This window comes from Streptopelia decaocto, assembly GCF_964273445.1.
Source record: "Streptopelia decaocto genome assembly, chromosome: 6".
Classification (NCBI taxonomy): domain Eukaryota; kingdom Metazoa; phylum Chordata; class Aves; order Columbiformes; family Columbidae; genus Streptopelia; species Streptopelia decaocto.
Genome location: NC_138660.1, coordinates 37,708,435 through 37,733,184, shown reverse-complemented (window position 1 = coordinate 37,733,184; position 24,750 = coordinate 37,708,435). Strand labels below are relative to the sequence as shown.

At 42.7% G+C, this 24,750-nt stretch overlaps 1 protein-coding gene across 1 annotated transcript in view; it reads left to right on the top strand.

The window, feature by feature from the left end:
• Window positions 1-20,411, top strand: part of MAP2 (microtubule associated protein 2) — a 99,724-nt gene extending 79,313 nt beyond the window's left edge. Inside the window, exons 9-13 of the mRNA XM_082055978.1 lie at window positions 1,118-1,271; window positions 3,500-3,843; window positions 17,585-17,666; window positions 18,171-18,283; window positions 18,958-20,411. Coding sequence (XP_081912104.1) covers window positions 1,118-1,271; window positions 3,500-3,843; window positions 17,585-17,666; window positions 18,171-18,283; window positions 18,958-19,173 — 909 coding nt within the window. The 3' untranslated portion in view covers window positions 19,174-20,411. The remainder of the gene's footprint in view (window positions 1-1,117; window positions 1,272-3,499; window positions 3,844-17,584; window positions 17,667-18,170; window positions 18,284-18,957) is intronic.
• The last annotated feature ends 4,339 nt before the right edge of the window (window positions 20,412-24,750 follow it).

The following is a 24,750-nucleotide window of genomic DNA, read 5'->3' as shown; positions in this document are numbered from 1 at the left end:
TTGACTGCTAAGAAGTTGCACCCATTTGCACATGGGTAAGTGGCAAAGAACAGTACTAATTCGTCTGTCCAAGTTTAAAAAAAAGTAATTTTTGACCAGTTAATATTCTCTGAAAACACATTCAGTCCCCTGTGTAGGAGAGCACAGTCTAATCACCAGCAATAAGGACAGAAGCCAAATGCTTTAGCAACCTAATCTGGTCAATGCATGGGACCATTTTGAAGAAGTTGCCGTATAAATTAAAAGACATGCTCGACAGTCCATTCTAGCTTCCCTGTGTTTACATTTTACGTGTGTTTTGAATCTACTTCATGCTGAGTTGCTGGGTACCCACATTTAAAAACTCTTTTCACTACTAGCTTCCATTTTCTGTGTAACGCTATGCTTGGTGTGTCTTTTACTAGTTGGGACCATCATCATATTTGCCTTTGAGAGGACTATCTGCTTATGCAAGACTGTCTTTGGCTGCCCATCCCATAAGTTCAAACATATTCTAACATACATGTCCATCACTCTAACCCTGGTAAAAAGAAGGTATCTGCTGATTTCAAAAAACTAAAAAGATGAGTATGGAAGGAAATAAGAGAAGACACCAGGATTAATAGTCCAGCACTCAAAAAAATAATCTCTAGCTAAAGAATTTTTCTTTGTAAAAAAATTACAAGTTTGGGTTCAGAAATGCAGAAATTGCACATCACCTAACAGTCTAGTGTGGGGTGTATTCTGGGCATCAGTAATGCAGTTACTTTGCAGGTAAATGTATGTAAGAATTTCACACCTGAGATCCAGATAATTTTTTTACTTTCAGCTTACACTAAAAAAACACCCTTGTTCCTTATTAAGAACAAAATGTGGAATTAATCCATATTTAGATCCAAGGGTATCTGTATCTGTTTTAAGTAGCTCGAAGATGTCTATTGGGTGTTTTGATGCAGTAAAGAAGCAGCAGGGAGCTAAGCAGAGCATGGGAGGTGGCTGGATCCCCACAGCTGCCTGTGTGAGTAGTAAACCAGGCCCACAGGAAGAGGTTTCCCCCTCTGTGTAGGCTGAGAGAAATCACAGCCCAGAGAGTGCGTTTTGAAAACTAAACCTTTCTTTTTTATTTTGCTATTATTAGGATGGAGTAAGCAAGAGTCCTGAAAAGCGTTCCTCCCTACCGAGACCTTCCTCTATCCTTCCTCCTCGAAGAGGTGTATCAGGAGACCGAGACAGAGAGGAGAACTCCCTCTCCCTCACAGCCTCCCTTTCCTCTTCAGTACGACGGACCACCCGTATGTGTTTTGCTTATTCACCTTCTCCTACTGCTGTGAATGTTACATCCTTGTTAGATTTGTTCCATCGCCATAGCATCATGTCTCTATCTTTTACACAGAAGGGTAGGTCTGGGCTATGCTGTTGCAAATCAGAGCCTCATGGACTGTTTTTGTTCAGATACTAAGTGCTGAGCAGCAAGAGCTTGAAACCAGGGACAGGATGCACCTTTTCTGTAGTCTGCAATGCCCAGAGCTGGGACTGCTGTTCAGACTAATCACTAATACTAGAACATGCCTTTGCAGAGAGTTCAGAGCTGGGTAATGTATTTAAAACAGGACATTTGCAAACAGCAGCAAGAAAAATGAGACAAACCTGAAGTAGGCAATATAAAATATTGATGGATCTTGGAAAAGTGGACCTAATATTATAGTCATTCACTTGTTGTTTCACAGTAATGATCCCTGTGTTCTAATCCTATGGTAAAAACACTGCTGAGAATTGAGATGTTAGCTGGTGGCATGACTCATTGGGGGAAGTTAGGATAATAAGCCAGCAAGGACCTTTTATGAGGACCAATGTTATCAAATCACAAGCCAAAATAAATTACAGGACAAAGATGATTTTACCAATAGCCCCAGAACTTTTAGATAGATTCAGCCCAGGCCTCAGAACCTGCTTTCCAATAGGAATTCCTCTGATTTCTTTCTTCAGAAACCAATCTCAGCCCCTTTTAAGATGGCTTAAGGGAAATAGATTATGACATTGTACAAAAAAAAGTCCTTTGAAATTCTTGGGTGATGCTCCAAGGGTAAAACAGAGACCCTTTGTAAGCAGAGTGACCCCCAGCTGGCACCACAGCCCATTCTGCTGATTAGGAGTGAAAGACCATTGAGCATTTGCCAACATGGTGAAGGGCTTGGGAGTGAAAAATAAATATACCAAATCCGCAAGGAGCTGGGAAAAAATAATTCTGTTTCTGTCTTAGTTGGTATACTGAGTAGGTTCTGGTTTAGGGTTGATTTGGAAAGAAAGAAACCATTCAGGGAAACTGGAGGTGAGAGTGGAGTATGTTCAATCCATCTAATGAGTCACATAGAACAGAGTTTCACCTGGATCCCAGGGACAGTAGTGTGTTGCATTTAGTCCACCACCTATAAATCAACAGAATGATTAATAAATATTTTAAATAAGATTTTGATTAGTCCCACTGGATGCTCTAGAGAGGCCCATTGGATTTATAATTCCTGAACATTTTAAAGGTGAAAACATGTATGCACCTATTTGGCATTGGGGTTCTCAGGCTTTGGGATTGGTTTGGTATTTTTCCCCCTGAGTATTCTCAGCAAAGCTTTGCTTTAAGCAGCATATGGAGATATCTCAGCTTCTGTTCATTTGCGTTTGAGAGTTACCAGCAGAGCTGGCTGCAGAAAGCACAATACCACTACTAAAGTGATTCGTATGCTGAGTGAAGAGGACTGGCAGTGCTGTAAACACTGAATGGCGCCACTACAAAATGTTACAATATTTATTTATTTTGAACTTGTGTGCAGCCATAACTAGAATGTGACTTTTAATCAAGGTTGCCTTCTGTAATTGCTTTCTTTCACTGCACTAATGAAAAATAGCAATTGAACGTGAGGGACATCTGCCCATCCACGTAACAGAGCTATGACTTGTCCATCAGTTGAATGCCCGCCCAGGGTTCAGCTGCAGACACCAGAGTACCAGCAGTGCTATGTGAACAGCAGCAGCCGGGCACTCAGTGTCTTTAGTTTCAGCATTACAATCAGAATTTTCCCTACTCTCTAGTTTAATGCCTCAATCCATTGAAATTGGTGGCAACATTCTTACTGGCTACTCAGGTTGTCAGATCAAGTCTCAAAGGTTAGGTTCTGAGGATGCTTCTAGTCCTTTCCCCAAGACAGAGATGGACATGACGTTGTGCCCCGTTTAGTGAGCTTTGCAGGAAGGTTTTGGTGGGAAGCAGCCCTGTGCTACAGAGCGACGAGCTTGGTCACCGTGGGGCAGTTTACCAGTTCAGCTGCACGTGACAAGGTAACTCCTGGCAGGCTGATTAGCAAAGTAAGACACAGAGACAGACATCCAGCTGTTCGCGCACCACACACTAGCACAACCATCTGAGAGCTGTAAACTCGCTTGGCACACAGGGAGGTGTTTTGTGAGGCAGAGGGAAAAGGAGCTGTACTTCTGTGGGTCTAATGCTATTCTTTTTTCTTGCATGTAGGATCAGAGCCAATTCGTAGCAGAACAGGAAAAAGTGGAACTTCTACCCCCACTACTCCTGGCTCCACTGCCATCACCCCAGGGACACCGCCAAGCTATGCCTCCCGTACCCCAGGCACTCCAGGGACACCCAGCTACTCCAGAACCCCCCACACTCCTGGGACCCCCAAGTCTGCCATACTGGTACCTACTGAGAAAAAAGTTGCCATAATTCGCACTCCTCCTAAATCTCCAGCCACTCCAAAGCAGCTACGAGTTATTAATCAACCTCTACCTGACCTCAAGAACGTCAGGTCCAAAATTGGATCAACAGATAACATCAAATACCAACCTAAAGGGGGGCAGGTAAGCATTCCACTCTTTATGTTCATCCATATGTGATTTAGTCTTACATGTGCACCTTTGGGATAGGGATGGGATGGGAACCATTTTGAGTTGCCTTGCAAATGCTGCCTCTATTGCCCATATACATTGTTTGTTTATGTGACATTAAATGGCAGGGACCAGGACAATCTTCAGAAAAGTATTTTGTCACCTGAAAACTAACACTACCTCACTGAGATCAGTTGAAAAATTTCAAACAGTAGTTTGCACTCCATGCTTATGTTTCAGCCTGAGTCTCAGCAGTTCCTGCTTAGTTAGTCTTCATCAATATCAGCGAATGAAAGAGGTTTGTTTTAATTCAAGTAAGTTCAAATTCAATCCAGATAGATGTTAGCAGGACTGGACGGCACCATGATCTTTTCCTGTCATTTTATGTGATATGTGCATTGTGTTGGGTGATGTTAATGAGGGTTGCAGCCTCTGATCTGGTAAATCCGCCCTAAGTTAAAGATCATGGGAGGGAACAGATATTAGACTTAGCTGTTTTTCTTGCTGCAGGATTTGAATAAGCAGAACAGGGCTTAAATTGTATGAAGTAGAGAACAGGTGAATGTGTAAGAAGGCAGATCAGGATTTTCTGTTCTCCCTGTCTGAAAGAACAAGGATTCAGGGACACTGATGCAATTAGAAGCTGGAAAAGGAGAGTTTCACACCTTGCAGAGTTACATAATGAAGCACATTGTCATGAAGATCGCTTTCAGCTAATGACTGAATATGTGTGTAGGGTAACAAAATGCCCTGTTACTACAGCAGAACTTGCCAAACTTTGGAAAGGACAGTAAGCATGGAGGCTTTTAAGCTAAGCAGAAGCTTTTGGAGGCTGAGGAAAAATCAGATAGGAAGTACCATAAATCTTCCTGAGGTATGGTGTTTATACCTTCCTCTGAAGAGTCTCTGCTTAATGCCCTACCAAGCAGAGCTATGGCCAGAGCTTGAACAGTCTCTCATTTTTGGGCAATGCAGAAATGGTTACACAAATGGCATTCAAAGCCAAAATTATGTCCAAGCAATTTGTTTGTCTTTCTGTTTGGAACAACTGTTGTTCTAGCTTACAGGATGAAGCGGTCCCTTTTATTAATGTTTAAAGAGTTATAAAACCATTTATAACCTGAAAGAATTCCTATTTCATTTAGAAACAGCAAGGCTGAATGAGGAAAAAGAATATAGCTTATCAACATTTATGCTAAAAAATATGGACAATTCAGTCTGTAAACAATTATGTTGATTTATTTTTTGTAAAAAGTGCTTGTACATTTCATATTGATTCTGGATGCAACCCATGATGAAAGCTCCCAGTGCCCCCAGCTCCCTTTTCCTTCCCTGAGATTACTGCGGAGTTACAGCAGTAGCAATGTGAGTGCTTTATGAAATGTTCACTTCTCAACTGTCTCCAGGGACAGGACATCAGGGTCAAGAACATGCTCCCCCATTCAGCTGTCCTGAAAACAAGGCATTCCAGAAAGCTGGGTTGCACAGTGTTTCCAGATCAGATACTGCTATGTATATTGGAGTTTTAGAATACATAGCAGAACATACAGAACAGTGAGGTTTGCCTAATGCTGTCTCAGAAAAAAATAATAAATTGGATCAAAATTTAGGATTGCAACCATATGCCTACTGCAGGTCTTCAAACAAAACAAAACAGGCTCATGTATTAAACAGTAAGGTATCTCATAGGTGTTGATCCTGTTTTCATCGTAAATTAACACATTCGGTGCTTTCCAGATTTGGACAGTAGCCAGTTACTCATCTAAGTGAAGAAAATAATGCCTCAGCAAAGAAAGGTTCTTCTGCCTTTATTTTGACAAGTGTTTGTATGGCAGTTCAGCTCGCATTTGACATATTGTGTAGCAGATGGTCAGGGCACACAGGGGCTCCGCGAGGCTTGAAACACAGGTTTGGTCTGTGCATCTGGATCAGCATTCTTCGTAACAAGTCCAGCTGCTGGACATGAGGCTCAAAACCAGCACCATATTAGCCTGTTCTCCACCTCCTCTGGACTGTGACAACCTTACAAGACCAGAGGCCACAGCAAATTGTATTTCTTTGTAAACACCCTGCCTAGAGAGATACGTTTCCTTAGCATTTCTGTAGAGTTGAACTGAGGCTTTACTGGGTAGCAGAGGATGGCACAGCAGTTTGCATTTCAGTCTTTTGGGGACCACAGGAGAAACCTCCTGGGTGGACATAATGTCACTGAAGCTAAAGGATTTTTTAATGCCCATTGATATATGGCCACTGAGCTGTGGGCTGGGCAAAGAGAGACTCACTGAGGTTTTCCTTTCTGTCTCCTTTATGCCATAGTTGCTCAGTCTAGACAAGAGGGTTTAGAATTCATTATTTTCCAGTTTCTGCAGTTGGATTTTATAGAGTCTGTGAGAGGAACACATGAAAGCTGATTTCCTTTCCTTGTGTCTGCTCACTTCTTCAGTGTCTGGTGGCAAATACTGCACTGGCTGAAATGAGCTGTTATCTGTTATCTGCTTTTAGTGATGATACATGTAACAAACAGAAAGCTGCTCAAGTTTTATGACCCGAACTAGAAGTGCTGATAGCAATAACCACAGGAAAAACAAGTAGACAAAAAGCCAGCATACATCTGGGCAAGTTAAGTACATAAACATGACATGCGAATCTCCAAAGGAATACAGATATGCAGCCCAAAAGTGTCATTTGGAGACAGACTGTCCTTTTACCAGAGGCATATCTGAACCTGGCACAAGGTTTTCTCTTAGCTTACAGCTGTCCTAGAGAAAGCAGCCATGCTCTGAAACTGCCAGAGGCTGAGGTGTAGAAACGAAGCAGCAGTGGATGTCTGAATGCTAAATAAATCAAGAAATACTGTGCTTCAGCTTTGAATTTCATCAAAAACTCATCAAACAGCAGACTGATTTTACTTCAGCTCTGACTTGCCAGCCACGGAAGCAAAGAAAAGGAGAGAAATCAGTCCACCTGACAGGGAGAGAAAAAAAACAAGGGGGGAAAAAAAAGGAGCATGGCTTCCAGGGGAAGAAGCAAGCTAACTTTGCATTGCATTAAGCTCCTACTAGGAATAGATGGGTAGAGATGTGTTTAATTGGTATTCTGCAGTCTGGAGAAATGAGGACTTCTCCACACTGTGATGCAGCCAGTAGGTGGTTGTCTGGTTTTCTCTTTATAGTGGAGTATGGTGAAATGTATCATTCTTGGAACAGCTCAGAGGCGACTTGCTCATGGGTATGTCTGCTGGGCTTCAGATGGATTTTCACACCACATCAGCTGTGGAGGAAATGCTGTGCTTTCAAAAGTAACCCATTTGCATCTGTTATTTCTCAGACAGCCCAAGGGAAGCATGAGGGATCTGGGGGAAAGGGTTGGAAATCTGTTTCAGATGCCAAGAATGGGGTTTTTCTTTTCTCTTTGGATTCTGCTTTTCTTGAAATTCTGTCTATGGATGTAGTTTGTACCGTATCAGAGTACAGAAGTGCATCAATTGAATAATTTCGTTATTGATCAGGCAGAGTATTTATAAAGCATCATAGGCCAGCAACCAAGATAAAGCTAACCTAGGTTTCTTGTAATTTAATCTTAAAATGTATACATCAAAACTTAGCCATGGGCAAGAACTTCAGTGGATGTGAATCAGCATAACTTCATCAAAGTGAATGGAGCTCTACAGACTAGAATGGCATGTGTAAGTTTTAAAATATCACTAACTGTAGTAACAGCCAGGCACCTTGTAAGAAGTAAGATGACGCATACAAAAATGAAATACCTAAGCCATGTGGAAGAATGAAGTGTTCCTTGAAGGTTTGTAGGAAAATTAAGAGAGAACTTCATAATCTTCCCTAATCTGTAGAAAACAACACGCTTTTAATCCCAGGTCAAAAGTTCTGAATAAATCAATTATAGCACTATTCAGTAGAACCTGTCCAGAAATCACAATAATGCTGGTAAGGAGAACAGGCATCTGCATTAAATGATAAAAGAGACCGGCACCAGGAAGCTAAGACATCTCAAAGTTGGGCAGAGGAGGAGGCTTGGATAGATATCTGTAGTCTACTTTGAAAATTTTTTTGTTAATTTCAAAATCAGTTTGGATGGCAGGAGAGATTCCCCTACAGCAGACCCTCATAGCCCCACACACCCCATCATCACAATTTACAACGCAGTCTGCAGAGAATAGTAGGCTCCTGAAGTAGTCCCTGCCTCAGCTACAGCCGGCCAGGATGCAGAGTCAGTGCAGAGACAGGCAGGGCTGGTGGCCCACCAGAGCTTAGCACCTCCTGGGAAAGCTGCAGGTCAAAAGGGTATTCAGCAGCTTCCCCTCGAGATGGCATTTTACAACTCCTCTTCCTCCTGTTTCACATGTCTTTGGCACCACGTTATGAACACTGATGATGGCCCAAAAATTAATCTGAAGATCTAGATTATATGCTATTGGTGCACTGCTGGATGAAGACTGTCCTAAAGGGTAGTGGAGAATATAGCCCTAACAAAAAGTACAATCCAAGCTGTTGCTGGGTCACATTCAGTCTCCCATCTCCTCCTGGCACATCATGCATTTTTTCCTCAATCCATTGTGATCTGTGACATAAGTGAGCCAAGATCGCTTCGAGAATGTCCCTGCTCAGAACAGTGATGAACAGATATGTGCTACAAAGTTCAAGTTTTGGTGCTTTCCCAAACCAGAGCCACGGGAAGCAGCTGTATAGGGTGGATTGACATTATAACATGGCTCTTGTTAAAGCACTTAGCTTATGAGAGACTGGGAAACAAATGCTTCCACACTCTTAGCTGCATTTGTTGGAGTAAGTATGTACATTTACCAAGTCAACAGTTCATAACTGTAAGATAAATTCATCTCTGCTAGTATGCTTTTGTTTTCTTCTTGCATTCCCAGTTTTGTGGATTTGTAAAACATTTGAAGGGTTTTGTTCTGGACTGAAAATTACAAACTAATTAATCCCTTGATAACTACGGATCTTCAAATGCAAAGAGAAATTAGAGTTTCAGGCATACCTTCAAAACTCTGTCAGAGCTCAAAACCATTATTTTTAAGTTTCTGAAATTTAGAATTTTGGCTGATTGTACAGAAATAACATCTTGCAGTTCCTATGTTCAGACTGCATTCATTTAATGGAAAGCTTGCCTGAGTACAGTCTGTACAGTTAAGCCTTGAATTATTCTGGATAAAAAGATCCTTTTTCCTGAGTTGTACTTTAGAAAAATAAAGCAGTTGTTGCCAGGCTGTAGCAAGTTTCAGAAAGTTTGAGGAAAGGTGTTTGGTTGGTAGAAATAAGCAGGAAATTAGAGCTTTGTGTCCAGATCTAACATTCATTTTCTATGTGGCTGGGCCAGAGTAACATGACTGCTGTGCCTCAACCATCTGTAAAGTCTGCATCATGCTTGTTAAAGACACTTCCACCGACTACAGTAGCCATAACACGATGCTTCTGCCTCTTTTGAAGGCAGTTGGACAGGGTGTGCTCAGTCTGTTTCCCTAAAGTTGAAGGTGTCACTTTCTAGAGGATTCAGGATCTTTCCACCAACTACAGTGGCAGCTTAAGCAACCAGTTCCAACTCTTAACTGGCTCATGTTAGAGGAGACAAATCCCAGCCATGATGTACCGTACGTTGTTGGTCTCTCATTATTAGCAAGGAGAGAAACCGTATTTTTTTTCTGGAATGGATTGAAATGACCAGTACATAAATCTCTCTGGAAGTCTGAGTCATCCCAGCAGCAAGTTCAGTAGAGCAGGCATTTTCAGCTGAGCTCTAAGTAGTCTAGATTTTGGCAATAATATGGGGAAGGCTGTTCTTTTGAGAAAAATATTCAGGCAATACATAATCTGGGTCAGAGCTGTTTAGTCATATACTAGTGTTCTGTCTTGCATGGAAAGGTGAGAAAAAGAGTTCAGTTTGCTAGATGGGAAAGGGCAAGAAAGGAAAGGATAAAAATGTCAGTTTTTACCTTGGAAGTTTGGATTTGAACAATAAAAAGACATATCTGCTGAGCTTTGAAAAGCTCACTTGGATGAAGAGATATACACAAGATATTTTTTTGAACTTGAACTGAACAACCTAACTGTCTGTTTAATTTGGCTGTTGTCTCTTGACGGTAAACTCTTTGACATGGAAAGTAGACATTTTGATTTGTATTTCCCAGCACAATCGTGCAAAACGTCTCTGTTTCTCTGTAGGCCTTTCTCCCTTTTTGATGGGGCTATGCCTAGTTCAGAGTGGACACCTGATTAATTAGGTGAATACAATGATTTGAAATAGGTAGAAAGAAGCCTGTAAATCAGCCATCATTGTCCTATGCAGGTATTGAAGACATGGCTGATTGTAGGACATCTCTTCTGTTTTACTGATACTTCTCATTGAAAGAACGTATTTTCATTGTTTGTAATTGTTTCACAGTTTAATTGTTCAGGCTGAAATATTACATGCTCAGTGTCTGCCGCTTGGTACTGTTTTAAAAGTTAGAAGTGAAACTATTTTGTTCAGCCTTTGCTAAGAGCAAGATGAGGATGGTACATTATTTTGCCTGTGCTATGTCCAACACAGCCTTTTATTTTGAATCTCACTAGCTTGTAGGCTGGCAGCTTCACTAGTGTGTGTATCCTGTAATTTCAGGAGTGCAGAGGCTGAACATGATCGCAAGCTGTGGATGCGGAAAGTCTGAGGCACAGTCTTTCTCTTCAAAGGCTTTGCTAGTCCAAATAAGTACCCTTCTCCCTCCTTTTTTCACTACTTGTAATTTCGGCCAGGAGCGTGAAACCTGTAGTATCATCTGTCCTTGGCAACATTTATATTTGGAAGCACTTAGAATTGCCTCTTTATTCTAATCAGGTTTTAACCTTAACCTTGCTTCTATGCAAGGCCAATTCTTGTCTCACTAAATCCTTGTGTTAACCAGGAAACCAAACACCGAAAGAATGCCTGGTTTCTGGGATGTAGCTGTGTTAAATCACTGTGGTGCTGTGATAAGTATAAAGAACCTACCCTCTTTGGTAAGTTGTTAGGAGCCTGGAAGCTTTTCCCAGTATAACAGCCCCACAGCTTGTTCAAGTACACATGGAGCCAAGCTAGAGTACTTGTAAATGCTTCAGGCACAGTGTTTGTGGTAGAGCTTCTCACAGGCCATAATTGCAAAACAATGAGAACGTGAATCATCAGCTTTTTAGAAAATATATTCAGAGCTTGTAATATTATCAGCACCACAATTTTTGTTGAGTATCTTTATTTTGGTGTGTACCAGGGTAGTAAGCCACAGGAGGGAAGCTGTTTATGGATTCTCTGCCTAGACGCTGGTGAGTTAGGGGCTTTCCCTCTCATTGTGAAAAGCAGCTGAACTGAATTATTCTGGGCAGCAATGGAACATAATTCTTTCTCTTTTGTAAGCACTTTTCAATCATTGATGTTGTCTTTAGCAGTGAGGCATAACGGAACTAACATTTCTTTGCCTTCCACTCAAGTGTTTCTACAAATTTTTGTTCATCTTGAACGCAGTGGTGCAGTACTGAGAGAGGAGAGTCTGCTCCAAGTCCCCAGACTGGAGACTGTTGAATGCGGAGACTTTGAAAGCTAAATTAACTTTTTGTGAACAGCCACAGGAAGGCATATATCTAACTGGGAGATTCACAGGTATTGCCAGCATGTCACATGTCCTTATGTTATTCAGTGTCACCCAAACCATCCCCTCTGATCTAATGCAGATGTTGCTCTTGGACCACAGCTCCTTTGTGTTTAGATTGCCAGTTGGGCTACTATGTATAGGAAAGGAGTTAGAGTTTACCCTGCTGAGTGCTGATCAATATATGCCTCATCTAAATGAACTCAGAAAAATACCTTCAACACTTGGTTTCCTAGCAGACTGCCCATAAATGCCCTGCATCTCTTGATGCTTTGACAGGCAGCATTCAAACAGCACAGAAGGTATTGGAGCACAGTGTCTGATTCCTGCTGGGGACTACCTAGAAGTACTGTGAGTCAGTGAGGCTGTTCTGTGTGTATATCAGCACACAGTCTTCTCTGGATGTCACTTCTTGAATACTGCTGAGGAGTTATCAGAGGACAGAGTGGGGAGAAGGTCTGTAAGACTTTCAGGGCTTCAGACAGAAGCCATGTTTATCCTTGGGCAATGTGGTTTTGTGGAATAAACTCAGCATTGTCTGTAAGGCTTAATTCTTCCCCTGTGGTTTAACCTCACATGGATATGACAAATGCTGAGGAAACTCAGCTTGGTCCTGATGAAAACTCTAACTTCCAGGCCATGTCCAGCATACCTGGGCAAACCAGCATCTGATCAGAAGACAATGTACCCATTTCAGACTGGCAGGTTAGTGCAAGGGTTATGAGGGAGCTTGTCAGGGCATTATCTCGTTGTGATGTTAGGTGAGTGTGAATAGAAAACAGTCCTGTTTCTGCCATGGACTGTAATGTTCCCTTTCCTGAATGAGAGCATTCGCAGGCTGGATCTTTCTTTTGATGTGCAATACAATTGAAGTGCATATATGTACATCCCTACCACACCTCCACCGCACCACAAGATCTACATACACACTCGGGAACAGGGAGACCTTCCTGGTGAGTCATGATGTTCGTGCCCTTTCTATCACAGTCAGCTGCATCATCTAATTCCTTTCATCAAGTGCCATCATAAAAGTTTACCATTTTCTTTTTGGAGCTCTGTTCTCTTGGAAGGCAGTTCCAGAGTCTCCCTGCTCTGATAGTTATGAATTTCCTTCTAGATTCCAGCCTCAAATAATTCACACTCAGTTTACATTCTTTCTTTGCAAGCCAAAGTTTCTCTTTAGCCTAAATAGTTCCTGTCCCTCTCTGGTACTCTCTGTCTCATGTTTACAGTCTGATTTCTCAAAGGAAACAAAGCCCGTGTAGTCACGCTGTCTGGCTGGCAGTCTAAGCCTTCCTCAACTCATTTGTAACTGATTGGCCCATTTCAACCAGCACTGGCAAGAACGCAGTGATTACAAACACAGGCAGTCCCTCCAGGTTGGGTTATAGTTGTTGACTGGGTACAAAACAGAGACTCTGTCACTGGGTAAAGACCCTGATAACTCAGCTCTTCTCCACAATCAGAAACAACAAACAGCTGGCTCATTGTGTATCAGCTTGTTTGTCCAGTCGAGCAGACCTGAGAAGAAAGCTTGGGAGATATTGCTGGCAAGAGGGGATAGAGCTTGCTGAAGAATATAGGATGGAGGGATTAAGCAGTTTAAAGCCTTAATCTACAGGAAACAAGGCTCCATTAGTTTGTGAAACAGTTATAGAGGGCAGTCATTATTTAAATATGTGCAGGGATATTGATATATTCCAGGAAAGGGAGAAACAGATCATCAGGGAAAACCTGGATCAGTGCAGTTGCTCCCTGTGCCAAATGACCAGCACAACACATCCACATCACTCAGCTTCCTTCAGCCCTCAGCACAGGACATACAGGATACATAGATCTCCTGCTGGCCCCTCTACACAGGGGCACATTTCACCCAGTGAGACAGGAAGGATAATTGAGATGATTGGTCCTTTACGTTTTTGCTAGCCAGGTCCATGGGCCATGAGACTCATAAACTGTTAGACTTTTGGGTGCAAATCAACCTTTAGGCACTTGATCAAAGGCACCCTCTCAACTTATCACCTTGCTTTGGCTCTACTTTAAGCTGCAGGCCCCCAGCGCCCAGCACTGAGGTCTTGTCATGACCCCTAAGTCAGCATTTTCAGAGCACATGCATCCCTGTGGCCATTGCTAAGAGGTGCTGCTGATCCATTGCTGAGAGAGATGTGCTCAGAAAGTGCTAGGGAGGCTTTCTGTTTTGCCCAGTTGAGTCTGGCCTGAAGCTCTCTGGGAGCCAGATCTGACTGCACGTCTGACGTGTGTTTCTGTAACTGATGTGACACCTGTCTTGTATAGCACTGGAGTACATTTTTAAACAAACAGTGTATTGAGAGAGAACACAAGCATAAAACTCCAAAGGCGTTTGCTTTCACGTTTCAGTGTACATTGGTTTACTTGGATGGATTAAGCAGATAGGACAGAGAAAGACAGAAATCAGTTTGCCTGCTGAAGGTGACCTACTAGTTGTGGAGTTTTTTGATGCTGTCATCACCCTTATTGCTGAGCATGCCATCACCACAGAACTTTACCAATTAAAGCAAGAGAACACTTAACATCCTAATGGTTTGACTGCTGTAGTGGTTACATTTTATGTAATGAGGAGGACCCATGAAACAGCTTGATGTGAAGAAATTCTGTAAATTACCTGCAAAGTGTGACCCTCTGAAAATTTCTTGGATTTTACTGAGCTTAAGTCAAGGGTGCACTCCAGGTACTAAGGGCCAGGGGATTTGACTTGTTATCTAAATGTGACATTATCCCCACTGCAGGAGCCAAGAGCTGCAAAATCTGATATCCCTGTAAGGGGTGAATAGTCTTTCCTAGTTTGGAGAGGTAAGGCACAGAGTAGGTGATTTGTCTCAGATTTATTAGGGAGCCTGAGGCAGTCTGGGGACCTGAAGCCAGGAAACAGAAACTGCAGAAGGTTCTTCTTCCTCCCACTGACTGCTTCAGCTAGTGTGCAGCTCCTTTGTGTTCCTGGAATGGTAAGAAGCCACAACAAGGAACTGTGGTGTATCTTCCCCTCTCATCTCAATATCTAGTTAGTTAGTGTAGGTTTGCCTACAAAAGCAGCCAGCAGGACTGTGCTAAGTAATATCAGTGAAAGCGCTCTACGAGTGCAATTTAGCAAAATTAATAAATAGAGCCTGCAATTCTATGGCTTTCTGTACAGGAAAGAGTGTAAATTCATATTGTATATCAATAACATAGAGAGAAATAAAATCCAACACAATATTTGAATATATACTTTATATTTAACCGAGAGAATGAATATGCTGCATAGGTGGCACTCTTTGAGTAAGTAAAAGCTCTAAGTACAAAGAAGGCTGGTGCAGCCTTGGCCAGAAATGCTTTCTCACACACCTGAAAAGCCTAAGGCTGGTGAGCACAATTCCCTACCCTTGCTCAAGAGAAGTCTGGAGGTGGTGTCACTCAGGTGTGTGCCCTGCATCCAGTTACCCTACAGGTAACTGCCCTCCAGCAGCACATCATTCTCTGGGAGGACATAATTGGTGGCACCTGAGTTCTACTAGGTGGAAGAACTGCTTTGACATGGGGGTCAAGATCAGGATCAAGCACAGGGCATCATGACCTGCCCTTTACTGAGTTCACTTCCAGGCACCGTCGTTTTCCTGCAGGGCATCCGTGGCTAGCTAAGGTAATGCAGAATAAATGTGGGGTCTCGGCATCTGCAAGGGAGGCTGGCACCATCAAGGGAAGGTTGGGTACTTGTTCTGCTAGAAAGAAAGAGCACAGGGGAGAATCAGAGTGCTGCTAGCACCAGAAAGTTATTGTGACCAGCTTTATGGCCAGCACTGGAAATCAAGAAGTAGTGATTGCAGCTGTAGGTTTCCAAATGCTGTTGTTTTCTGCACTGCTCTTTAGTAGATGACAGTCAAGAGAGAGAGCAGTAAACTCTGACTTTAATTAATTTTGTCAGTCCCCTTTCACAGAATGCTCTGAGGTCTGTTGTATGAATGTAGCTGCTGTTATGGCTGCATGGCAGAAGGAGGAGTGAAATACCTCAGGATTTCACCCATGCCTGAGCTGGCTGGATCTGGGATTTCTGTATCAAAGGCTGGAGTGGTGAGCTGTGGGAAGGCGGGTTTCCATGTTCTCCTTGTGGCCAGTTCAGCAGAAACACTGGCCATCACTCAAGAGAGCCTAGGACAGGCTGTCCAATGACTATGTCCAGTCCAAGCAAGGAAGGAGTTCTTTGAGCTTTTCAGGGAAAAGCCACCTCTCATATCTCCCAGTATAAAACCTTTCCCCTTTGTAGTTCACCACCACTTTGTGAGGCAGTAAAAGAGCAGCATGGTGTATTTACATATCCTGTGTTAACATACTAAGCGTAGACATTGTTGTGATTTACTTTCTCACATTTTAATACAAGTGTCAGAAGAAGGAGGCAAAATTATCCTGGATCCCTTATTTTGCACTCCAGCAGAGTGTGTGTATGGTATATAGTAAGCTACTTCCAATTCCTTTTAGGTTAGGATTTTAAACAAGAAGATCGATTTTAGTGATGTTCAATCCCGCTGTGGTTCCAGAGATAACATCAAACATTCAGCAGGGGGAGGAAATGTAAGTAGTATGGACACCCTCTGAAGAGGCATCTCCACTGTGGTGACCCACCTTGCACAGCCAGACCCCTCTGTCTCCCTTCCTCTGAGCACTACTTCCCTTCTCGCTGCTGTTTCACGTGTCTGGTCTGGTAGTTGTGTGAGCCCTGTGTATGCAGTGGTGGCTTCCTGATCTTTCTCCACAGAGCACAACGTGTTTCCACAACTTGGACACAAAAAGGAAATGAGGAAAAGATGGGTTATCTCTAAATGCCCAAGGGTGCTGACAGTGAAAGTCCAGTGTGAGCTGCAGTGGCTCAGTGCCTTTCATGGGAGCAACCCAAGAATGTAATTTCCAGAAAGAGACTGCAGCTCACAGTGAGATTCCAGCCTCACAGCTGGGCATCTTCCAGTGCACCAGTCCTTCCCCAGCTAACCTGAGAGGAAGAAGAAAAATAAAACATAAGGACAAAGAAAGGTCAGAGAGGAGGTGTGATCAGTTGGTGTGCTGAGTGCTAAAGCCAGTGCCACAGCATTATTCCCAGTATAACAAACTGAGACTGCTCCCGGTTTGACCAGACACCTGTTAGTTCTAGCAGTCACACTGGAATAGCTGAAGGTGGCTAAGACCCCCCTGATGGAAATTATCTCCCCTCAGATGGAAGAGCTGACAGTGTGGGCATGTCTGATCCAAACAGTCTCAGTAAGGCTACCAGTGCTGGCTTAAGTCATGACTGGTGATGTGAGCAAACCAGTGGCCTTGCAGTCATCTTCTCTGCCACAGAGGGACTGCAGCTTCTTAAGATGTGCTAAGACAGTCCCTGTGGTTGTGGGCTGCATCTGGGAACTGTATGGGAGCACAGCAAGGCAGGAGTGTGGCTTTAGCGCAGTGGTGGCAGTGTGGCCAGCAGCAAGAGGGCACCTGCACTACTGCCTGGCTGAGCAGAGCGGTGCTGCTGCTCTCTGGTGAGCACCACAAAGCTGGCTGGATGAACACCAACCAGCTCAGGTACAGCTGCATGAGTCACATTGGTAGCTTCATGAGAATCTCCCTAGTGGATTGAGCTGAAATACATACCATATTTAGATTCAGAAAAATATTAAACAGGTGGTAGAGGAAAAAAAAAAAACAAAAAACAGTCACTAAAATATTCCTAATTGCCAGGATGCACATTCAAGAGCAGAAGCAAATGGGATGGGTCCTGCTGCATGCAGGGCTTTGGAGCATCTGCCCAGAGAGGAGGCTCGGAAGTGTTTTGAAAAGAACCCACAAGCTGATCTGCTTTGTCCTCCTCTTTGTTTTGCTAATAGTAAAGCTTAACCCAACTCTGTCAGGTGGGAAGGAAGCTTGCTGTATTAATCCAGGTGTTTCCTCCTTTGTGGCATAGTCTGTTTTCTACTAACCATCTCTCCTTTTCCAGTGGTTTGTAGAGGCTTGGGCTCTTCTTCTGCAGGGCTTGGCTTTTTATTAATTTTATTATCTTCGTTTCTGTAATTTGTGTGTGTGTTGTGCTTTTGACAGGTACAAATTGTAACCAAGAAGATTGACTTGAGTCATGTTACTTCCAAGTGTGGCTCGCTCAAGAATATCCACCACAAGCCAGGTATTGTAGGAATTTCTGGGATGTGGGACAAAGCGAAGAGCTAATCCTGTTATGTGAGGGAGAAACCATGGATGATACAATTCTCTTTTATAGCCCAAGAGAAAGCAAATATACTTTGGTAATAAAAATAATATTCTTAACTCTACTTACCTTTATGTCTTTATATATTCAGTTATGGGACCACTGAGTGTAGAGAGGAGATAAAAAAAATAATGCAGAAAGATGCTGCTGTGGCATAATGTCAGTTTGATAAGATATTGAAGTGCAGACTGAAGTCAGCAAAATACCTAAGCATGTGCTTAAATCTTATGAAAATCAGTAAGGCTGCAGCACATTCTTACAGTTTGTGTGTTGAAGATTTCATGTTTTACTGAACATGCAGCATGGTGTTCTGTGCTTCTCTAAAACCATTGGATCTCAGCTAAAAGGGAAGCAATGTTAGTGTACCGGTGTGCATCAGGTCAGACTTTCTCCACTTAATCTATGTTTCCTTTTTCTGTGTAGGGGGTGGGCGTGTGAAAATCGAGAGCGTGAAACTGGATTTCAAAGAAAAAGCTCAGGCAAAAGTTGGTTCACTGGAAAATGCCCACCACGTACCTGGCGGTGGAAACGTCAAGGTAAGGGGACAGCTGTCAGAGAAAAGGCTACTACTGTGACCCTTGCCCAGTGAAATTGTTAGAGCTGTGAATTCAGCAATGGCCCTGAATTGAGTAGGAAACAGCCTGTTTTCCTTCAAGCACACTTACATGCCATTTGTTCCCTTTGGAATTTGGAATGATGAATCTCGCATCCACATCTAAGCTGAGAGTGAAACGTCCTATAGTTTGTGCACTAGCTTTCCCCCCAAAGATAAACCTTGTTTGGGACTGTTGTACAGCATAGGTATAATCTAGTAAGTTTGTAGTATGGGTATCTTAGAGGATCAGGACTGCTTTGTGAAACAGGAGGAAAATGTCTTGAAAGTAAGATCACTCCTACAAACATTTGAAAATACAGACTTTGGAAGCAAAACAAATGCCCATAAAATGTCTATACATTCATACAGTTAGGAACAATGGTACTGCTCATTAAACCATCCATCAGAGACAGAAATAGGAACAGAATGTAACATAGTGAGCCAGTGTATATTAAACAAGATGAAAAAAATGTTCAGTTTCATTTATTCTAAGGAGTGAAGAAGCTTCAGTCCTTGTAAGAGTTCTTAAAAGTAAAGTGAGATCCAGATGATGATCCATAACAAGATAATTTGGTGAATATATAATGCATTAAATTCTTTGCTTTCCTGGAGCAGATTGACAGCCAGAAGCTAAACTTCAGAGAGCACGCTAAAGCCCGTGTCGATCACGGGGCTGAGATCATCACACAGTCACCAGGCAGGTCCAGCGTGGCTTCACCACGCAGACTCAGCAACGTCTCGTCCTCTGGAAGCATCAACCTGCTTGAATCGCCCCAGCTTGCTACCCTTGCTGAAGATGTCACGGCAGCCCTTGCTAAGCAGGGCTTATGAATTTGCTCATTTCGCGTTGTATGAAGTAATAATATTTAGGCATGAGCTCTTGGCAAGAATGGGCTCAGAGCAGGTGTTACATTCATTCTTTACCATGTCTAAAACTAAGTCACATCCCAAGACTTGTAGTTACCATACAGTTTAAAAAAGAAAAAAAAAAAAAAAAGAAAAAAAAAAAAAGTAAATAGATGCAAAAATTGGCCTGATCTCCATTTACAACAGGAAGACACTGGCTTTATATGGGTATACAACTGCAGTATGTTACTTTGGACAGTTATTGTTGCTCTGCTCTGTCTTGCATGGAGTACCGTACTATGATAAAATGCATTTTTACCTTTCATGTGCCTGAAGGCCATCCACCTCTTTCTGAAGAGCCTTGTTAATAACCCAAGTTGCTCATTTCACTGTTCTCTTGATAGATGGGGACATAAAAAAAGAAAGGCTGCCCATTGTAAGTTATTGCAGGTTAAATTAACAGTCTGCTTACCAGAAGGAATGGCATATAGAGAAATTCAAGTTTAATTAAAAAAATGTGTTATTTTGTATAAATGAGTAGAACAAAAGTTGAATTAAGTTATTAACATTTTTTTGGACCTGGTTAATTATGTCAGTGTATAGCTGAAAAGCCAATAAATTATTTAACTAATAACTAAAAATAGTAGCTGAAAACATTTGAACCATGCTTGGGGAGGTGACAAAAAAGCTGTTGAAAGCAAGCACTTCTACCCCAATGGACTTGTGTCTGATTAGAAAGTTGGTTAAGCGGCTAGATTTGTGTACACACCACTGGTTTCACATCCTTTCCATCTGTTTGATACAGTATTATAGATATATATATATTTCTCTGTGGCCATTTGTGATACGCCCTCCTCATATACTTGAATATTCTACTCTTTATTCACAGTATCTGTGTCTCTTGCACCCTTTGGTGTTTCAATTTTAGGTATGTAAAAGTAGATGTTAGCAGGGTTTTTTTTCCTATTCATAAGAATACATTTTAAAAAGATGAAAATTTTAGCATGAAGTTGCTTTCTGTAACAACTAAAAGCCGTGACCCTGTTTTAGTGCCAGATGCAAGTCTCTTCTGTGATGCTAGAAAAAGGATTCCTTCTCTTCCCTTTCCTCCCTTTCTTCACAAACATGATTTTTGATGGCTGAGTTTGGATTCTGGATTTTTAAAAAGTCCACAATAGTTTGGTTCTGGCTTTTTTGCTTTCTTTCTTTCTTTTTTTTTAAAAAAAAAAAAAATCTTGTAGTAGCAGTGAATGTCAGGTTTATGTCAGATTTATTTATTTTTTTCTTTTGCTAAAGTTGAAATACAGAAAAAAAGTATTAAGGTGTTGTTTCCACTCCTTTAGTGATGTCTCATGTATACACTCAGGCACTCAGATAACTGATAAACATAACAGAGATGCCTGTAAATTATAGTATGTGAATTAATAAAATGAGCATCCTAGACTGGGTTGCCATAGCAATTCACCAATAAATAGGGCATCTTAAAACCTGAGCAAAGTGGGATTATATTGACTATAGAAAGTTTAAGAAAAAGCGTACATAAAAGATAAAAGGCAGAGATACATTAACAACTGATCTAACGGAGTTACCTGTGAGAACTCCGGCACGACCTTATGGACACTAAGAATTAAACACTGAACATAATATGGTAGTATTACTCATCAGCAGATAATAATCTGCTGGTATTCTCTGTATAGTAGACATCATGAAATGACCAGTTTACATTCTTGCAGATTGTTTGATCTTTTCCTCTTGAAATCTCTTAACTTCGCACTGTCAGTTCGAGCTGTACTTGCTAAACGTGTTAGGTTAACATGGTGTGCTGGAAGCTTTGGATCTGTTTTTTTTCCTTCTTAATTTGTGTGTGTGTTGGGGTTTGATCTGAAAAGTCTCATAGAAAACATTTTTATGTCTGTGGAGAAGGATTCTAGTAAATAATAGCACAGGATTCCCCATCATTAAATTCAGGTAGTAAATGCACAGTTACTAGACAGTAAATATTCAGTGGACCAAAGGGGGATTTTGGCTAACCTGTCACATCAGTATGAAGACAAATGAAATGGTTACATCTCTTAACAATTTTACTGAAGATGAAGTCCGAACAGCCCCCCACACAACATTTCATATCTGCAAAAAGCTTTTCACACTATAAAGTACCTAATAGTGTTTGTAAGTCGGTTGTTTAATACGAAGGACAGTGAGTTTAGAACCATGCTAAGTGCATCTGGAGGATTGATTTCTGCCTTGTATTTGTTATACTTTTGCTGAGAGTAATCCTAAGAATTCACATGGAAACAGCATCAAGTGAGGTGCATTAAAAACCTCTTCCCATTTTTCCAGAAAAACAACAGACAGAAAGAAGAAACAAGAAAACAGCATTTATATCATGTTGCTTGTATCATACTATCAGTTAATATAAATTAGCCTTGCAGTGGTGTTTCTTTGTCTTTTGCCAATGTGGGAGAGAGTCTATGGTAGTACTGAACCTCAGCTTCTCTGAAGCTGAAGGCCAGCTAGTAAGACCAGTGTTAACCGCCAAGACTCAAGTTTTTTTATTCTGCTTCTAAAATTGACGTGCTCTAGAAAATGAAGATTAGTTAATCCACCTATGAGTCCAAAGTGAGAGTGGTGTAACACACCGAGTCATTTATTTCATGCATTAAAATGAGCTTTCTTGTCTTGATTCAAGCAAAGACCTTTGTAATCGTGATCATCCTTTCATAGACAGAATCCTAGAATGCTGTGAATTTAGATGAAAAGAAATCAAGAGTTTTGTGCTGTTAAATAAAAAATAATAAACCAAGTTATGTTACATGACTGTAGATGTTCCCTGGAAAAGCTCATATTAATCTTAACTTCTCAAGGAGAGTGTTGGTTTTAAAAGCAATGGTTTTGTAAATATGCCCACTAAAGAAGGTAGAGCCAGCTTCCTGGAAACTGCATCCGTTGTGTTACTTTTCCACAGGCATATTGAGTCAACAGGTATGTTGGGTGCCTGAGACCCAACTCTGTAACCAAAGCAGAGGTAATGTGGACAAAAGCCACGGTGAAACCTTGTTTGGGTAGCTAGGGGAGAGCCACAAAGTAATAATTCATCAAGTTGTAGAAACAAAAGAAAAGGTGCTTCTGCCCCATCTGCAGAGTTCCCTTTCTATGTAACCACAAGCTGAAAGAAATCAAAGTTAAATAAACTTCTGTCCAGCAACAGTAAAGGAAAAACTGATACTGATGAGGGAAATTGTACGCCCACAAGGGCTACATATATTTTCACTGTACGGCAGTAAATGGTATTACCCATTCAATGCTCTGCTAAGGTACAGTACTAGCCTCATCATGACTGCTTACAACCCTAAGTTTGCCTATATACGCGACCCAAAGGGAGTCGAAAGGCAGCCTGTGTGGACTACCACATGTGAGCAGAAGTTTTTTCCACGCTGGACCAAATACTGTTTGAAACCCAAGTACAAACCTATCTTCAAAGGCAAATGCCTTGAAGAGTAGATCATGTCTGCTATGAAAATCAACACAGGTAGATTTGTAGCCTAGGTGTGTGTCGAGTTCACTCGCTAGTCAGATTGCTAAAGCAACTCCCTTTGCAACTTCAGCAATTCCCACTGCAGGAAGGTTAAATTAGTTCTGCACTTGGAAAAGTCAAGCGTATAAAAGCCACTTCAACTTTAGCAAAGAGAAAAAGCCAACAAATAAACATGCTGTATGCTGGGATGTTAAGGAATACAGTCCGCTGTTACAAACCTGTGTTTTTTCTGATAATTCTAGAGCCTGTTACCATAAAAGAGGCATTTCTTGAATGGCTGGTGGTAGGTAGTTCATGTTTTTCAAATCCGATCTGCAATTGTATTTGTTGCTGTATAGTGATTGTTTTGCAAAATAAAATCGCTTGTCATCTAATGGCTTGTGTTGGTTTCCACTGTTTGTGACATGCTCCTCCCCTCGGCAACGGCTCCACACGGCTGCCCTGCGTGGAAAGAAGTACCGCGCACCCACTGGTTTTGCACAGTCTTGCCAGAAGTCAGGGTGGATTAAGCCATGCTTCTCAGCTCGTCCCTGTGATTTCTTACCAAAAGAATCAGATTTACAGCTGGTGTCCTTGTCTGTGGGGTTATATTTCCCAGCTTTGTGTGGATACCTTACTCTGCCCCTCACCCTGGGGTCCCAGCCCGCAGGTGAGGTTTAGCACCACCCTGCACTGAGCAACCGAGCCCCCGGGACACAGGAGCCCCACGAACGGGCCCGCAGCACCCCCTCGGAAGTGGCGGCTAACGCTGCCTCGCGGGGGCACGCCCTCCCGCGGGCTATAAATAGCGCGGAGCCGTTAACGGTCGTCGAGCAGCTGGTGGTTTGCGCGTGGAGGGGCCGGTGTCAGCGCTCCCTCTCCTCAGCGCTGCGGGGAGCGCCCCCTGCCGCCGGGGCGGCCCAGCCTGAGCGGCAGCGGCGGAGGAACGGGGTCCGAGTCGGCTCCCGGCGGGCTGAAGCGAAGGTAACGGGAGCTGTGGGGGGTGAGCTGTTGGCGTTGTCCCGAAAACTCACGGGGAAACCGCCCGAAGTTTGAACACTGCTTGAAGTGGTTTGTCGTTTTGGATCCGTTGGTGGGTGCCTAAACCCCCGCCTTGGCTCAGGTCGGGGAGGAAGCACAGTGCTGTGTTGCGGGTGGAAGGAATGCGCCAGGAAATGTTTGCATGCTGACCCAAAACACCTGTGCGGAGCAGGTGCTTTCTCGGCGTGGGGCTGTGGCGTGGGGAGGCGGGCAAGCCTCAGCCCTCAGGGTGCACCTTGCGCTGCCTGCTCTGGACCTGCCCAAGCAGGGCTGCTGCTGGTGCCTCCTGCTCTGATGATGCTCGGGAGCGGTTTCAGGCTTGTGCCTTGCAGACGTAGATGCAATGACACAGGTGAAGCGAGGGTGTGAGCTCTGCGTATTCAGCACAGTTGGAGAGCAGCAGTGGGACTTGCTAACGGAAGAAGAACCCTCTGAACACAACTGGGAGCCTGAGCAGCAGGAGGGAAATACAACCAAGTAGACTGCCTAAAGTTTCACAGCCCCTGAGCAAGCTGGACTTTTCACATAATACTGCAATGTTCATAAATAAAAGCAATCAAACGACCTGGAGGAATAATTAAGTGCTGTTAATTAGCCTTTAGAAGCACCCTCCTAAGGGTGCTTAGGCACAAGGCAGAACTAATGTATCATCTGCTGAAAGGAAAATGATTAGGAGGCTGCGAACAAAAGGGTAAATCCTGATTTAAGCATTCACAGCTAGAGTAATGATTGAGGACAGCTGGTGAGAACCTGTTTCCTCCTTTCAACGTGAACGAAGAAGTGATATTTCTATGATTGTGTCTTAGCAGCAGCATGTGGTGGGTGATGTATTTTATGATTTGCCAACAGATTGTGATGTTGGAGCACTGAGGTGAGTACAATGTTGCTGAAAATGAGGGAGACCCAGGAATCCTGCCAAAATGTTTGCTAGATGTAGGGAGGGTCTGTCTATCCTGTGCCCATCACAGCTCATGGAGTATTCCTTGTATTGTACAGGAATATGGTAG